At 37.3% G+C, this 18950-nt stretch overlaps 1 protein-coding gene across 1 annotated transcript; it reads left to right on the top strand.

Moving 5' to 3' along the window:
- Positions 1-7640: 7640 nt before the first annotated feature.
- LOC110735079 (chaperone protein ClpB3, chloroplastic-like) lies at positions 7641-17893 on the top strand. The gene is given in 11 exon segments (XM_021915215.1): positions 7641-8202; positions 10670-10792; positions 10794-10889; positions 11293-11530; positions 12837-13032; positions 13833-13887; positions 14074-14224; positions 14561-14869; positions 15870-16135; positions 16346-17275; positions 17386-17893. Coding segments are annotated over 11 exon segments (2952 nt in total). The 5' UTR covers positions 7641-7941; the 3' UTR covers positions 17713-17893.
- Positions 17894-18950: the final 1057 nt, after the last annotated feature.

The raw sequence follows: 18950 nt of genomic DNA, 5'->3' as shown, positions 1-18950 counted from the left end.
TGCCTGCACCCAGGAATATAATGCCAAGATCATGGGCCAAGGCCAGGGTGGAGAAGAAGAGGAGGTCGAGTCGTCTGATTCTGCATCCGGGGGGTCGGACCAAGATGATCAGGAGGACAGGGAGGATAAGGAAAAAGAACAGCGGCCGGCTGAGGAGCAAAAGGATGCGGCTGCTGATACTGAACAACCCCCCTGCTGCTTAAGCTTCCCCTCTCTTTTTTATGTCAACTTTCTTCGGCCTGCGTGCCGCTTGTTTTGTATCTTTACCCGATCAAGGGGGTCGGGGTTTATTAACAATTTCAACTCTTGTCGATTTTCTGACCGATTGTCTATATGAATCATCCGGCAGTTTTGTCGGATTTTCCAATTTGCACTTTGCTTTGAATTTTTGCATTTCCTAAATTTTGCTAAGTATGGCTTGACTTTTTGTATGAATGCTTTGAATACTTTCCATATGCCGACTGTTTTGGTATACCGACTGTTTTTGCCCCTGGGCGGCTGTGCGCCTGGTTTTCAAAGGCTGATGGATTGACTTGGAAGTGTTTGATACTTTAAAGTGTATGGCTGATTTCTAAGTTAATCAATCACTATGGTGATTGCCCAAACCAGGCGGACAGATGGCCAATAGATGGTCATACACTCAGCATGATCCGGCTCTCGACCTCAATATAGTTCTGTTAGACGAACCATGCTTAGCTACTAAGTTTTGTAGTTAGTTTATTTTATTGATTATAAATTGTCCGTTTGTATGATACCTGTACAGAAACAGGCGCCAAACGGGATGTTTAACCAAAGTAGCAACCGCCTGTTGAGTTACAGGCGGTAGCTTCAATTGCTTTTCCAACCTAAATGAGAATAGTGGCCGAATGTTGTCTGTTTATCAAAAGGACATGCGGCTTCATTTGTACCGTTTAGGTTCCATTTTAAGTTAGCTAGGTCGAGCGACTATGAGTTAACCTTTGGGATTAATCAATCTTTGTCACCTTAGTTTGAGTAAATAGAAGAAACAAACAGATGTTTGCCGCATGTTGTTTCCTCACAAGTACTTAAGCTTTAGACTTAGCTTTTTACTCAATTAGCTGCTAAGTGTGGAACGTTAGTTTATATCCTCAAATTTTCCAACTTTGTTGCCCCTGAGAAACAACTGTCGGCATCCGACTTAGATATTACAGACTACCGCATGTCTTTAGAGCAGTCGGTAGTCTTTGTTATCTTTGTCTCATTTGATCAGTTCACAGAGCAATGTGTCACTCAAATGGGAGATGCTCTCTGCGACGAATTCACCCAAATGGATGTCGCCGGACGCCTGCTCATGTTAGGGACAGGCGTATTGTTTTAAAAATATCCGGCCATAGGCCTTATTTTGATCGTCAGGCCATAGGCCTGACTTAGATCATCCGGCCATAGGCCTCAAGTTGTTCTGGGTAGAACAACACATAGCTGCTAAGTTTGCATGACTTAGCTTATTTTCTACTCATGTTGGAGTAGTAGGAAAATAACAAGATGGTTGTCTGTTTATTGATATGCTTTTATTGATATGCTTTTATTTACAAGTCTTCGAAATAGTACTTTTTCAAGTTGTCTACGTTCCAAGTTCTGGCTAGCTGCCTGCCATCTGGTGTTTCCAGGCGGTAGGTGCCGCCTCTTAATTCTTCATAGATCCGGTAGGGGCCTTCCCAATTGGGAGTCAGTTTTCCCTGCTCATTGGCCCTACTGGTTGCTTCCATTTTTCGCAATACAAAGTCCCCCACTTTTAGGGGCCGCTTGTGCACTCTTTTATTGTAGGCTCTCGTCATTCTCAGACGGTAGATCTCATGGCGTAGGGCAGCATTGCCCCTGCGTTCTGGAAGAGTGTTCAGTGCTAGCCGCATGGCCTCCCAATTAGCCTCCTCATCATATAACATAACTCGAAGAGTCGTCTCATAGTGCTCAATAGGCAAAACAGCTTATGCCCCATAAACCATGAGAAATGGAGTTTCACCAATCGCCCCTTTTTCAGTCGTCCTGATGGCCCACAGAACGTGCGGTACCTCGTCAGCCCATAGGCCACCAGCTCTTTCAATTTTCTTTTTGATGCCATCAGATATTAACTTGTTGAAGGCTTCAACCTGGCCATTTACTTGGGGACGACCGACTGATGCAAAGCAGTGAGAGATCCCTTGGTCAAAGACCATAGACATGGGTACCCCATACCGAGTGATGACATTTCTCAAGATGAAGGAGATAACATCTTTTGTTTTAATGCCTTTGACTGCCTCCACCTCTACCCATTTGGTGAAGTAGTCGGCAGTAACCAAATATACCTCCGTCCACCTGTAGCAGGCGTATACGGACCCATAATGTGCATGCCCTATTTGGCGAATGGTACTGGGCTATGGATGGCCGTCAGATCAGTGGCCAGACGGTGTATGAGCTTCCCAAACCTTTGACACTTGTCACATTTTTTCACCATCTCCATGGCATATGCTTTTAGGGTAGGCCAGAAGTAACCTTGCCGCCTGGCTCTCTTTGCTAGGGTCCTGCCGCCTATGTGGGAGGCGCAGAAGCCCAAATGCAAGTCTTCTAAGACCTCTCGTCCCCTCTCTGGGGTAACACATTTCAAAAAAGGTTGGAGATAGCCTTTTTTGAAAAGCTCTCCATTGTGGATTTCAAAATTTGCCGCACGCTTTTTCATTGCGACCATCTCTGGGTAGGTATCCGACAAGGTGTCGTCTGTTAAGTAAGCCAGGATGCCGTCCATCCAGGTTGAGCCTCGGTCTAGTATTCCAATGGGATCTTCTTCAATACTTCTTTTTTCCATAATTTCCCAAAAGACAGACCTAGGTGTATCACAGGAGGCGGATGATGCAAGTTTGGAGAGAGCATCCGCTTGATTGTTTTCGGACCTGGGCACCTGACTTAGATGAAATTCATCAAGGGTCCCAGCCTCTTCTTTGACCGCTTGTAAGTACTTGATTATTGCCGGATGTGTGGCTTCACAGTCACCATGCATGGTATTGGCTAACATTCAATTGTGAATCAGAATAGGCATCCACTTTCCTTGCCCTAGTCGCTTTACACATGCGAATGCCGGCTAATAGGGCTTCATATTGGAACTTGAATTGTAGTGCATACTCATACTTGTCTCCTTCAGGAGACTGACATATGACGCCTGCACCACAACCGTTCAGGGTAGAGCTCTCGTCCACATATACCTTCCAAACCTGGTCAAGGTTTTCTTTCGACAATGAAGTCGGCAACCGCCTGTCCCTTCACTGCGTTTCTTGGTTCAAAAGAAATTTCAAGGCTTTGAATTTCAATCGCTCATTTGATCATTCGGCCGGATGATTCCATGGTTGTCATTGGCCGCTTAATTGGTTGGTCTGTGTAAACCAACACCGCGTGCGCATACGGGGCTGCATGGAGCATCTGAGGACTAGAGTGAGTGGACATGCCGCCTGTCTGGTTATCTCAGTTTGATTGTGAATACCTCATTGAGGTATTCTGAAAGTTGTCTTGCAAGTTCGACGTTGAAGTTGACTTCGACAGTTGCATGTTCTTCTTCAACTTTATTAACATCCGGGTATCAGAATAAGTTTTCTTTGAACCATCTAGCTGTACATGCCGAATGGCCTTCCTCTTCCTTGGCTCAGGGAACCGGAGTTTAGCCAAACTTATCAATGGTCTCTGCCCCTCCCTAGGTTTAGGGTAAGGAGTGGCCTCTCGGTCTTTGACCGACTAATTCCTCCCGAAATGAGAGGGCTTTTTGGCCGATTGTTCCCTGGTGGAAATAGCCGTCAGTTTGTTAATTAGGTCCTTAATCTCCCATTTGAAACTTGTTATGAGAGTCATGAGCTCGTTTTTGGTGATAGGGATGGAAGCTTCGGCCACCTGGGGTTGACCAGTCGACTGGCCGACTGGTTCACTAGGGCCCGCCTGTTCGTCATTCCGTTCCCTCCTTTCGATGGGACGGATGCGCCTAGTCCTTAGGGACCCGTCAAGGGTCGTGTGTGTGTCGACTTCATAGTCGTCATCTGTATCCTGGTTTGTATAGACCTGGACGTCGGCCATAGGCCGTCTCTCATTAAGAGGCGGTATATATTCTTGTGAAGTCATCTTAGAAGTACTCTCCTCATAGACGGCGCCAAATGTTTCAGGGTTTTTTGGATATCTTGCGGGAGAGTTGCAACACCAAGACTGGCCTCTGAACGCCTGTACTTGTAAAACAACGGAGACTCCTGTGGGTAGGAGTTGTGCCTCCAACGATCAAGTTAGAACGTGTTCAGATGTAAAAAGTGCATAATGTAAAGGGAGATCAGACTCCTCTCAGGAGAGAAGTGATCATTCGGTTATTTGAGATAACCTCAAAATCTGAGCCTTAGCTCTCAAGTAGTGCAATTAAAGTTGGAGTTAATGCTCAGCAATTAATGTACACGTGTGTATAATAATTTTTGAATCTTCTGTTCCCAAGGGGGAACATCTCCCTTTATAAGGTCTTGAATTGCGTGCCTAGTACTAGGTTTTAGAAATCTAGGACTGACTGGGCTTGACTAGGAATTTGGGCCATTAAAGGCCACTTTCCTAGTTAGCAATCTGTCTGCCACATGTCGTGGCCTGATTAGTCCATCTTAGACCTCTCACGAGGTAACACGTGGCGGACTCTAGTTGGTCCACGTGGATGACATGTGGCAGAGTTCAATTGGTCCACGTGACGGGGTTAAAAATCCCCTAATCACCTATATATGATGTAAAAAATAGTCAAATTTGATATGGAAAACTGAATTTGATATGAAAATGTCAAATTCTACTATAATAATATAATTTTATTACTATAGACTAGATTCACGGTGAGTGTTCGGTCTCACAGAATACCTTCTCTTTGTGAAAGGGGCAAGTTTAGGGATAAGTAAAGAGTCTCTAACATTATCACTTTAAGGTATGTTTAGTTCACTTAACTTTTACTTATCTCATCTGATTTGAGCTTATTTTTCTTATCTGAATTTATTTCTTAGTTGATCTAGTTTGATTGTCTACTCTGGCTAAATTTTGACCTTAAATATACGCTGATTTACAGGGAAATTTTTTATCAAATAGGATCTTATTATTTCCTCTGTTTCTTTATAGTTGCAACACTTCTCTTTTCATGCTTGCCGATGCATGATTTAAATCGTTAATATCTTTAATTATCCATTCGTAAAAATTATTACGGTTGATACTTAAATAGTATAAATCGAGACGAATCTTACAGGATCCCACATGATGACTATATTCTTACATAGCTATAGATCATCAGAGCTAGTCTAAGTGGAACACATGAATAGTGTAAAAGTCAAACTGTTGCAACTATATAAAAAAAAGGAAATATATTTGTATTAATGTGTATTTTGAAGATATGTAATTTTAAAATTATTTATCACTATAAAAGTAAATTTATTTAGCAAATAACCGAAAAACTTTGATATATATGAACTTGTTTAATCTAATCTAATATGATCTAATTATTTTTTTTTAATTGTTCTGACTTGATAATAATAAGGTTGTGAAATAAGGTGATTACACATAGCCTAATAATTCTCTTACTTTAAAATCTTTTCCATTGAAAATATTTAAAAGAACTACTAGGTTAATACTGCTATCATACAGTTGAGGCTTTTACCAAAGTTATGAAGTGGACAAACAAACTTTTTAAATCAAATTAGAAATCTAAAATAAATTTAGATAACTTTATTACAAGTTGGAGCATTCATGGCCCTAATCAAACCAAACCAACTTTTAAAAATACCAAAAATCAAGCGTATTGCAAAACAATAATCCAAACAAATGAAATCAAAATAAACAACTTAGAAGAGATACATAAACTAGATAACCTTAATCACACGTCCCAAATATGTTGATGCTGAACTCATGCAAAGAATCTCTTCCTAAATTAACTTCTTTACGACACCAATTATTAAAAGTCTAATGAATGGGTCATCACAATAACACAAGGTTAGTAATGAATAGATTATTGCAAAAAAAAAAAAAAAAAAAAAAAAAAAAAAAAAAAAAAAACACGTAATCGGCAAATTCAAGTGCATACACACTAGTAGGAATGAATTACACTAACATGTTTCACTCCAAAATAGTTCATTAAAACATCACATGCTACGAAATTTATTTTAATTTACATAATACTTTACTACTTGACATTTGATTCACTTTCATAATTTTACTTGTTTTGGATTAAATATCGAACGGATTTCCTTATTACTTCTTCCTAATACCCTAAAAAAAACTTATTCGAGAGCTACCCAATCTAGTAAATTAAATAAATTAATGTCACTCATACGATGATTGAATTCGAATGCATAAAATGAATGTATGACATCTCATACCACAGTAGAAGAAGTAATTATCAAAAATACATAAACTGCCCCATATGGCCATATATGTTTATTCTTTAGGTGATCCAAGAGTTTTTATTAGTATTCTATACTTTACATGATTTACCCATATAAATATGTAGTTATGACCAACGACGGATATAGAGGCGGGCCTTGGGCCACGGCTTGCCCTACACCAAGAAAATGCAAGATTTATACATTGAATTGTAGTAATTATTATACAAAATATAGCTAGATGAGTTGGTTTCCAGTTTTTTAATACCCATTCAAGTGCTATCAGTAGTGGATTCAAATTACACATATAGTAATTTTGTGCTCTCCTTACTTTGAGAGTTAGAGGTGCACTGAATCCCAAAGAAAAAAAAAAAAAAAAACCTACCTTGCCTAAAATATGAAAACACAAATTATTCTTCTTTCCTTGATTATTAAGGTTTTGATCTCTTCACCTTGTTGACCTTTTGTCTTTTCAACATACCACTTTAACCATTGATTTTTGTTTTTTCACCCTTTGATATTTGTTTGGGCCTAATCCATGTCCTAAGCCCAATATACTTGAAATGACGAAAATACCCCTCTATGATCAAGCTAATCATCATTAACTATCCACTAATCTATCATCACAAAGTACAGATTTATCCCTTATTAGTCCAATAAAGTACAACTTTGCCACCTGAAAGTACATTTATAAATAGCAAGATAATGATTAATGATGGTGATTTTTTCTAATCTCTCTCATTCTCTCTCTAGAAAGTACATTTCACTGACTTGAGCGTCAAAGGGGCATTCCCGAGTCAACCCTCATCTAGCTTACGCTCTCTTTCTTGCAGGCGTAGCTCTCAGACCTCCTTGCAGGACGGAGCTCAAGTACGTTCGGACATTGGACATCAAACCTAGGACATCTTGATACCCGAAGTAGCCTTACACACTGAGGAGAATTCTGTTTCCAGAAACAATATTTTTGTTATACATTTCACAGAAAGGATTTTGTGCAAACCTCGATTTAGGCCATTGAGAGTATTATTAATGAAATTAGAAAGAAGGAAAGTTAGAGATTTATTGGGAAAATCTAACCAAGTAACCATTATTTGCTAATAATCCTTAGTCTCGACAATACGATTAGTTATCCAATTTGAAAATCTCTTATTAAAATAAGCATATCGGCAATAGAATGAAAAATGACTCGACTCGAGTCATGCAACGCCAAACTCCAATCTATTAAAACGAGCTTTACTCATATTGGCCTGATTCAAATGACCCGATTACTACTTTTAATGACCCGATTACTACCTCAAAAATCCGAGAATTGTGATTTTGGAAGTACTCTTTTAAGCAATTTTTTGTACTATTGCAACCTTCTTGAACTCTCTTTCTCATCTCCTTCCTTTCCCCACCTAGAAACCACTGGAACATACTGCAAAAATCCCAATTCAGAAAATCAATAAAAAGAAAGCACAAACACCCACAATCACATTTTCCCAATCTTCCTTTATTCAATTCCTACTCAAAGCATCATCATTTCAATTTTTTCTCTCATTAATCTTCAATTCAGAGCTCTATAATCCAATTTTATACTTCAATCATGGCTACTGCAACGACGTCGTTTCCAGGAGCTTATCTTCGTGTTCCACCCAAAAATGGCGTCCGAAATGCGTTGTTCTCTCAGCCTATTCTCTCGCTTCGGCTCAATTCGAAGACACCCATTTCGCTAAAGTCCCTAAATTCACTGAAATTCAGTAGAAATTCCACTAATTTTTTGTTGTTTAAGAATTCTGGGCAGTTTAAAAAGGGTTCGAAATCTGGGTCTTTTGTTGTTCGATGTGATGCTTCAGGTGGTAGCAGGGTAAGGTGTTTTTACCCTCCCATTTTAACATTTTGTTATCTAATCTATTCGTTATGGTTCCGTTTGGTATCACTGTAGTTTCGAGTTTTCGGTTTTATGATTACATAACTAAATGTGATATGGGTTGTTTATTTGTTTAATGGAATTAGTCACATTAAACTGAAAACCAAAAACAATAACGAAACTCGTTACGTATTATATTCGATTTTAATGTAGGGTAGACTTGATTGTTTGTTAGAATTGTGCTCATGTTAAATGTTTATCTTGTGTAAGAAATTTTAGATTAAACAAGAATAGTATATAGGGTGTATCGGTGTAATATGTTGACTTAATATAAGCATGAGGTTGACTTGTATCAGGGACTTTATTTATGAATGTGGGGTGACTTTATAAGAGAATTATGTTGACTTTAATAGTATCTTATTATTATATAATTTGCCTTATGTTTACATTCCCTTTCCTTTACTAGAACTCAGAGATTTTTGGTACTCTGTTGAAAATTAAGCTTGCATAATTGAGGTGTAAAAGCGGTTTGTGATTATTATTTTTTTCCTACGGTGGAGGGGGGGGGGGGGGAGTGGTGTTAAAAACTAGGATAGTAGTACCTAGTGAATAGTGATATCATGTAGAACTTGATTGAAAGGGTTTTGTTTAGGATTTTGAAGGGGTTGTGAACCTAGTCTATGTATAATTACCACTATTCGAGAGAAGTTTGATCACTTTTTTAATGCAATGTTGTGAAATGTGGATACAAGTTGATGGAGGAAATAGAGGGAAAGGAAGCAAACCAAGGAGCCTTAAAAAACTCTCATGGAAGAATTTGAACAATGGAAACTATTGTACAATATGAATTTTGAGATTCTTACCCCTCTTTTTGACTTCATTCATTAACTGAATGGTGAATTTGAATTCTCTTCCTTTGAACAATGGACACTATTGTACAATATCCTTCTTAGCTTGCCTATTTTGGATTTAAATTAAAACAAGGAATTCTACACTCCCTAGATAACTTAGACAACTACTTCACAATTTCCTCTTACTGGTGTCTGGTGTTAGCATGATCATTTATGACTAGGATAGGAACCCCTGTTGCCTTGTTGTTGAAAAATTGAGATTTAGAATGATGTTCTTTAGCTCCTTCCTCCCCCCTTCTCCGAGTGCAAAACCAAGTATAAGAAGGCTTGAAATTTGCTCTATCTAACTTATTATAGATACTTATTACCTATTCTTATCAGAATTAGACTAGATGATACACATTTGGATCAGATTTTTAATTACAATTTACTTATTACTCTACATCTTTTATCGTGTATTAATGAAAATTACGAAATGTACAAGTACATAATGAGATGAATGTGACAAAATCTTACTTGATAATGTTTTCCCTTATACATTAATACGAAAATACAGTCAATTTTTTTGTCATACTTTAGTCCAGTACATCAGATCAAACTTGATCAAAGTAGATTAGAAAGATTGACACCTGACCTGAATAAAATTAGACTAGAGCACCTTATTTTAGGTGAAGAGAAAGGGTTCTTCCTTCAAAATTAATGAGTTTTTCAATATCTTTTTTGTTGTCACAATGTTAACAAGCTCATCATTTGGTTGCTTTACCAAATAAATTAAGCTCGGCCTTTGCCCTTAGCTTTTTAAATTCAAAGATTTGTGTGTCAATGTCTTGGTTTGTTTATATTGGCTTTTAGTGATTTATATAGGTCTATATGTCTATTTTTATTGGCTGATTTATAAGGTCTATAGACTTTCAAACCCTTGTTTTTGGCTAGTTTACACTAGCTGCTAATATTATGTAGAGATTAAGTTCCTAGACAGTATGCAAAATCATTTTAGGATATACTCTGTTGCACCCTCCTAATTATGAGATGTCTTTTATGGAAGACCTCGAAATATACATGGTACCCTTATACTTTTGAGTTTTGATAAACTTTACAAATTGATCTCTGCTTAAACTTTCCATTGCTTTCTTTCTTTCTTTTCTCTTCGAATCTTTCTACCTAATCAACCATGTTAAATCATTCTCATACATTTGGAAGCCATCTTTATCCCTGCCTCTATTTAATCCTATAACAGGGACTTGTATGAGCAGTATGACCTTAATGGTATTAACTTTTGAAGGGTGATGGTGTGAAGTCCCTGTGAACCTGCATGCTTTATATTTTTATTCATGTGTTAGAAGTGTAACTAATCGAGCTCTGAAATTAGTCAATATTGAAAGAATACCATGTAAAATTAATAATTTTGGTCTACCACATAATTGTCCTTAACCTAGTTTAAGTAGTTAAATTATAAATTTTATTGTCCTCCATTCTTTTTAGTTCCGCAAGCTCTAGGGTATGCAGTAGCAACGCAAATCTTTCTCGTAGTTCATCTAGCTCTCATCGTCTCATCACTTTTCTTTATTGAAGAAGGTTATCTAATGATCAAGTGGACTATTTTATTTTTGCAGATTACCCAACAAGAATTCACAGAAATGGCATGGCAAGCAGTTGTTTCTTGTCCGGAAGTGGCAAAAGAGAACAAGCACCAGATAGTGGAGACGGAGCATTTGCTGAAGGCCCTTCTGGAGCAAAAAAAATGGACTTGCTCGCCGCATTTTCTCCAAAGCTGGAGTTGACAATACACGTTTGCTTGAAGCAACTGACAAATTTATACAACGACAACCAAAGGTTTGAGGAAGTCCTATGTAAACATGATATGCCTTCTTTATCATCCATGTTCCTTTATAGTGAATTAATCCTGTGAAAGAGCAAGCCTAGTTTTTGTAATACAATAGTTAGGTGGAATTTAAAATGGTGAACTGCTTTGTTTCTGTATGTTACTAAATCTCTCTTTTTCCCTACTTTTTCCCTCTATGGCTTTTATGGTTGCAATTTGAACCTTGATAAAATAGTGAAAGCCTCTCACCATTAGATCTCCAAAGACTAGTTTATGTATATGGTACTGTATGTCTGCATGTGGTAACCATCAGGAAAAAATATGGGTATCCTTGTTCTCAAGAGTGGATAAAGGTTTTGCAATCATTTGACTAGATGTGTTTCTTATGGACAAGCTGGTTGATCTCTTTGCCAGGTTTTGGGAGAATCTGCTGGGTCTATGTTGGGACGAGATCTCGAAGCTCTAATTCAAAAAGCCAGGGATTACAAGAAAGAGTACGGAGATTCATTTGTCTCTGTAGAGCATTTGGTTCTTGCTTTTGCACAGGACAAAAGATTTGGGAAACAGTTATTTAGTGATTTTCAGATTTCTGAAAAATCATTACGATCTGCCATACAAGCTGTAAGGGGACGGCAGTCAGTCATTGACCAAGGTAATAGTTACGCCTTATGATTCATCAAAACATTTGCCTATATAATTTTTAAAATGGCGTGTTTAGGATTTAATATGATAATACTATCTTCACTTAAGTTTGCTAAGGAGGGAGGGAGGGGGGGGGGGTTATGGTGGAGGAGAGATGCAAGATGAAGAATATGAGTCTGCCATGCAATAAACCCCCATCATCACATGCTTTTTATTCCAATTATAATGTCTGATATCGTTTCTCTTCGCTTTAATTAATATGACATCAATTAGTTAGGCTACATATTGGAGTAGATAAGAAAACAAGCTGGGTAAGTCATTGATATGTTTCTACAATAGCTGAAGCAGGTTTTGTTGAATGGTTAGGAGTAAAAATGATAACGTAATCCATTATAGAGACTCCTTTCTACTCGTTCTCCTTCTGTTCTCTTAAGTTAACTCACAAAGCACATTTCTTAAACAATGCACATTTTGTTATATGGGGTAAGTTGAAGAAGCAATTGGTGTGTTGAGGATCATAGGCTAAGGAAATCCAAACAAAATGTGCGTTGTTATATGCTGTTCATTTCTTGTGCCAAGACCAGTCCTTTTTCTTTTGCTACTTGAGATTGAAAATGACATTTGTCACCATTTCTTGGAAGAAACTACTTGTTAGAGTTACCTTTTGTGGTCAACAAAGAGAATCCCTGTCCCCCTCCCCCCTCCCCTCACCCCCAAGATCCATAGACCATACCTTATATCTCTGTATTTGCTTAGCTTGATAAATATTTGGTACCCCCTCATCTCTTATTGTTAGTCCTTAATTCACTTTTTTCATAGTTTCCAATGCACACAATTAAGCTAAATATTTTCAACTATCTTTTATAGATTAAGTTGACATTGTGAATCTCCACATGGGATATAAACCAAACAAGATCCCAAATGAATATGTTTTATATTTTACATTCATCGAGAGAAAACTTAGGGAAACATGGTTAAAGGAGCTAAATTCTTTAGCTAAGTTAGTCTGTGAATGAGCAGATCTGTAGGATGTTTTGAAGATTTTCGTTGGGATTTTTTTTAATGGAATTCTATGTAATAATCTTTTTGCTCTGAATTATGTACAAATATCTGGTTTTGATTTGAGTTATTAGCTCTACCAACTTTTCAATTCTTAATTAATTATGCTTAACAGGACCTAGGACTAACTTCTTTTAACAAAAAAATACAGTAGTTACATTTTTGAATTTTGACATAGTTCTCTACTTCTCTATCTTGCTTCTTGTTCTTGAATTCTTTTGTAGAAAATGTGAAAATTTATCTTTGCATTTCTGCAGACCCCGAAGGAAAATATGAAGCTCTGGAGAAGTATGGAAAAGATTTGACTACTATGGCAAGGGAAGGTAAACTTGATCCTGTAATCGGAAGAGATGATGAGATACGGAGATGCATTCAGATTCTATCTAGGAGAACAAAAAATAATCCAGTTCTTATTGGTGAACCTGGTGTTGGTAAAACCGCGATTGCTGAAGGGTAAGTGATTTGTACTGTTTTTTATTGCACGAGATGCAATGTAAGGGTTTTGGAGTCCGTTTGTGTATCACATTCTTTTTATTGCCTCATTTTCTAATTTGTATAATTTTCAAATGTTCATATTTTTATTAAGTTTGATAATTACCTATAAAAATGCTTGACTGGTTGACAGATTGCATTTCCCAGAAAATTCCCTTTCCCTTGTAGACCTACCTTTTCCTAAGTGTCTTACATAGGGAGTGAGTGGGCATTAACTTCTTTTTGTGGTGGTGGTGATTCAGAATTAAGGGAGGTCCCTATGAGTTGACTTTTGTGAATTCATGTGTTAAAGCAGTATGATACATGCTTTCTTTTTTGTGGGATAGACATGCATTTTACCACCTCTGTTTCTTACAGGTCTCAACACTTATTGTTTTTGTGCATTTCAGAAAGTTCTTAATGCTTTCACTCAATGAGTCAATTCCATTTTTGGCAAATACCTTTTATGACCTTACCCCACGATATATACACCTTTCCACTAACTCTCTGGTAACTTATCCACCTTTTTCTTACACCCACCCGCCATTTTGCTCTTGCTTTCCTACTTTATTTACCAGTTTCTTACACCTTCCCACCTTTTACACTCAATTTTCTACTTCATCCACCCTTTTCTTACATTTACTCACCATATCAGCACTATCTCCAATTGCCTTAATTTGTGTGCATTCAGTAAATGCTAAAAACTTTTGGAAACAAGTGGTGTTATCTTTGTCCATTAGATCTTGTATTACTTAATTTTGGTTTTTTCATATTATTTACAGGCTTGCTCAAAGAATAGTCGAGGGGGATGTTCCTCAAGCTTTGATGAACCGTAAGGTAAACTTTTTTTTTCCCCCATGTTCTTCCTTTTTCATCCTCTTCTGTTCTGCTTTCCGTGCTTTCACTATGGCCCATGCCCCATCATACATTTGAGCATTCAAGCGTAAGGCACAAGGATATCTAATTCTAGAGTTCGATATGTGGTGATAAATGCTGTATAATTTAATTGAAATTTTGTTATAGTTAATTTCCCTTGACATGGGAGCTCTCATTGCTGGAGCTAAATATCGTGGAGAATTTGAAGATCGGCTGAAGGCTGTATTGAAGGAGGTGACAGACGCTGAGGGTCAAACTATTCTTTTCATAGACGAGATTCATACAGTAGTTGGAGCAGGTGAGTTGTTTATGTTTTTTGCTTTTTAATCATTATATCCTGGAAAGCAATTGGCTTGCGCATGTTTATCCTTGGTGTAAAAACGTCAAATGTGTTATCTATGTTATGCGTATAATGGAGGTATGTCATAAGATTTCTATGCTAAGTGTTTTATGTGTTGTGCAATTGTCAAAAATTTGCTCTTATTGGTCTACCAAAAAGGCTATTTACTTGAACATTTTTTTTATGACATACATCAATTTTGTTTTTTGTTTTTTTAATTTTTTTAAATTTTTTTTTATGTATGAAGAATTGAAACATATTTTAACTTTAAATTTGGTATTTTTTTTTCTACAGGTGCCACAAATGGTGCTATGGATGCTGGCAATCTTTTAAAGCCTATGCTTGGTCGTGGAGAGTTGCGATGCATTGGTGCTACAACACTTGATGAATATCGTAAATACATTGAAAAAGATCCAGCATTGGAGCGACGTTTTCAACAGGTTTATGTTGACCAACCAAGTGTCGAAGATACTATCTCGATACTTCGTGGGCTGCGTGAGAGATACGAGTTGCATCATGGAGTTAGGATTTCTGATGGTGCTCTTGTGGAGGCTGCTATGCTTTCAGATCGCTACATTAGTGGACGGTTCTTACCTGACAAAGGTAACTTATATGATTATATCTTATTGTATTATTAATGAGATCACAATGTTTAGTACATAGGCCCTAGAAGTAGTTTTTAGCTACATATTGAACAAAGTCCTTTAATTTATCGAATGACAAAAGTCTTTCCATCATTGATGTTTTTATGTGCTTATGAGGGAAGTTTACTCGTGTTACTCAGCCTTCTTGTTATTTTGAGCTCCATAGTCAACTCTATGAGGAGATATTTTTGGTATTAACCTAGCTCATGTGCTACTCGGCTGCCTGGGTACTTTCGTCTTATCAATTACTAAAACTTTAGCCTGAGAAGTATTTTGAGGTTTTTGGCTTAATGTTTTCATGGTTGCATTATTCATGAGATTGACAGAATGAAGCCTACTAAAGAAGCAAGCATTGTAATGGTTTGGATTTATTATCCTTAAGCTCTTTACATTGTACAGGTTTTCTAGATCACACATAGGAGATTGGTAGAATGACACTAATGATGGAAAAGGGGCAGTATAACTGTACAAGTCACAAAATTCTTCACATGTATTTGGACTTGCTTAATCAATCAACAAACTGCAAAAAAGCTCACGACTGCATTTTGTTTTAATATAATCTACACCTGTTTAAATGTCAGAAAAATAAAACACTTGGTGTTCATTTTAGGAAAGTTTATTTCTGTGTTATAGTCATTAGTAATAGTGAAACCAAGGAGGACTAAGAATTATAGTGGTAAAGCATGTGATGACATTTGATCTTGCCCTGGAGTAGTTTGTACATGTCATGCTGCTTGGTACTTCTTGAAATAGGAGTAAATGACATCAATGTGAAATGGAATTTCACAATGGGATTTCGAACCAAAATGAATATGATCATATCTTTAATCCTTTCTATATATTAAGGATCTGCAGCAATTTATAACTTTTACAGCTGTTCTGCCTGTCCATACACTGAAAGAATGAGTTTTGATGTGTCATTGTATTGACTGCTCATACTGAGTGATGTTTTACTGCAGCTATTGATTTAGTAGATGAAGCAGCTGCTAAATTAAAGATGGAGATTACATCAAAACCTACTGCCCTGGATGAGATCAATCGTTCTGTATTGAAGTTTGAGATGGAAAGACTCTCACTTACAAATGATACTGACAAAGCATCAAAGGAGAGGCTTAATCGACTTGATGCAGAACTTTCCCTACTAAAGGAAAAGCAGGCTGAATTGACTGAGCAATGGGAGCATGAAAAATCTGTAATGACACGAATTCAGTCTATCAAAGAGGAGGTATATTTTTCTTTGGATTCGTAAAATTTTTCTTTTTTTTATAATTTTTTTTTTTGGTAATTAAATAAATTTGTGGCTGCTAGGATGACAAATAGTTGTGAACTTGTGATATTCCTTATGATTGTATGATCTATCTTGCTAGCAGTGCTAGTAAACATTGCAACCAATAGGCTTAGACTAAAAGAAGTTGACTGAACTTTGTTAATTCAGATTGACAGGGTGAATATTGAGATCCAGCAGGCAGAACGAGAATACGATCTTAATCGTGCTGCTGAACTGAAGTATGGCAGCCTCAACTCTCTACAACGCCAATTGGAAAGTGCTGAAAAAGAATTGGATGAGTATATGAAATCTGGGAAGTCAATGTTACGTGAAGAAGTAACTGGGACCGACATTGCTGAAATAGTCAGCAAGTGGACTGGAATTCCCTTATCAAAGCTGCAACAGTCGGAGAGAGAGAAATTATTGCATTTGGAAGAAGAGCTACACAGACGTGTTGTGGGCCAAGATCCTGCAGTGACAGCTGTTGCCGAGGCTATTCAGCGGTCTAGAGCTGGGCTTTCAGATCCACATCGTCCCATTGCTAGTTTCATGTTCATGGGTCCTACAGGTGTGGGAAAAACAGAGTTAGCAAAGGCCCTTGCCTCTTACCTGTTCAACACTGAAGATGCCCTTGTCCGAATTGATATGAGTGAATACATGGAGAAATTTGCCGTCTCAAGACTGATAGGTGCTCCGCCTGGTTATGTGGGCTATGAGGAGGGGGGTCAATTAACAGAGATAGTTAGAAGGAGGCCTTATGCCGTGATCCTATTTGATGAAATAGAAAAAGCTCACGCTGATGTTTTCAATGTTTTCCTTCAAATTCTAGATGATGGTAGGGTGACAGACTCTCAAGGACGAACAGTGAGCTTCACCAATACTGTCATCATAATGACTTCAAATGTCGGATCACAGTACATCCTTAATGCTGCTGATGATGAGACAACATCAAAGGAGGTAACATATGAAAAAATAAAGCAGAGAGTAATGGATGCGGCCAGATCAATCTTCCGACCTGAGTTCATGAATAGAGTAGATGAATACATAGTCTTCCAGCCTCTTGATCGTGATCAGATTAACAGCATTGTTCGATTACAGGTTTGTCTCTTATTCCTAATTCTTTCCACATATGTAACAGACTTGAAAGTGTTCTTATTCTCTTCTTCTGTCTCTTTGTTTACTAATAATCTATTTATAATGTCTTCCAGCTGCAAAGAGTACAGTCAAGAATTGCAGATCGTAAGATGTCTATTCAAGTGACCGATGCTGCAGTTCAGCTTCTTGGCAGCCTTGGATATGATCCCAACTACGGTGCTAGGCCAGTCAAGCGTGTCATACAACAATATGTTGAGAACGAGATTGCTAAAGGCATATTGAGAGGGGAATTTAAGGAAGAGGATTGCATTCTTGTTGATACAGAGGTCACGGCATATTCAAATGGCCAGCTCCCTCAGCAGAAGCTATTGTTCCGCAAACTGGAGCCTGACTCAGGGTCTTCCTCTGAAGAAGCCAAGCAAGCTGTTTCTCCTTTGTAGATTTAAAAATATAACTGTGATCTAAATTCTGATGATCGTTTTCACATTGCACATAGATTTATAATGGTAGTAAAGCATTGTCTTTTCCACATAAGATTTTGGACAAGATATACAGTATAGCAGTCTTATTCATATTGAATCCATTGTGCTGAATCCAGTAAAGGTCGTCTCTTTCCCCAAAGGCCCCCATATTCGAGATTTTGAGCCCTGAATAAAATTCAGTATCATCAACTCGTAATCTTTGATTGGATCTGATAAGTAAATGAATACAGGGGTTCATTTTTTTGTAATAAGTCGGACCGGTGGCTGAGCCAGCACAAGAAATCGGTTTAGCCATCGGTTGGACCGGATTTGGCCACTAGTTGTGTAGGCTGCCCAAAAAAAGCACCACCTCCTTGTTGGTGAGTAGGAGGTGGCAGGTCATTGGTGAGGTGGCAAGGTTGTGGTGAAGTAGTAAGGGTATGACCGTTCATACACACCAAATGTTGGCATTAATGATAAAAAGTGTTAGTAGTGTTTAACAACCCCTAAAACTGTAGGAGTGAAAAACAAGAGAAAAGAAATACAAGTATGACATTAGAATGCTTATAATTTACCATATATAATGCGTAAAACTTAAGAAACAACTAATTTTAGCAAGCATAACACCTTAAAAAAAACTGAAGGAGTGTAACACAAAAAATAAAAAGAGAGTGGCTAAAAATGAAATTTGGTCTTGTACATGTGTCTAATATAAGTTCTCGAGTCAAATTATATGTATCTTAGAGATGTTTATGTTTTCGAATATTTTTATCAATGCTACAAGATTGTATGACTAGTAAATGACTAAATGCCTTTAAACCATCTTTTTTGAAGAAAAAAAAAAGTACGAGAAACATAAGTTAAGACACGACATAAATGTCAATCCCTAGCTTTTAAAAAGTATGAGAAAACGCTTATAAACAGTGTGAGAATAATTATATCTTTAAAATATTTATTTACCTAAATGCCCCTATTTATAAGATGTTAAATATCTCCAAACTTCTCCGTGTGTGATTTAATGATTTAATTCTTATAAATAGTGTTTGAACAGCTATACCCTCTAAAATATTTATTTACTCTCATTAACGTTGATGCCTAATTTAATAAACTAATTAATAAATCATAGGTCAATGAATTCGAGTATTTCAATGAAGAACTTTAGAACTCCTATGATATGTCATAAAAGACTAAAGTTAAGACACGACTTTGATATAACA

This window comes from Chenopodium quinoa, unplaced genomic scaffold, assembly GCF_001683475.1.
Source record: "Chenopodium quinoa cultivar QQ74 unplaced genomic scaffold, ASM168347v1, whole genome shotgun sequence".
Lineage (NCBI taxonomy): Eukaryota > Viridiplantae > Streptophyta > Magnoliopsida > Caryophyllales > Amaranthaceae > Chenopodium > Chenopodium quinoa.
Note: the sequence above shows the minus strand (reverse complement) of the source record. Positions and strands in the feature narration are given on the sequence as shown.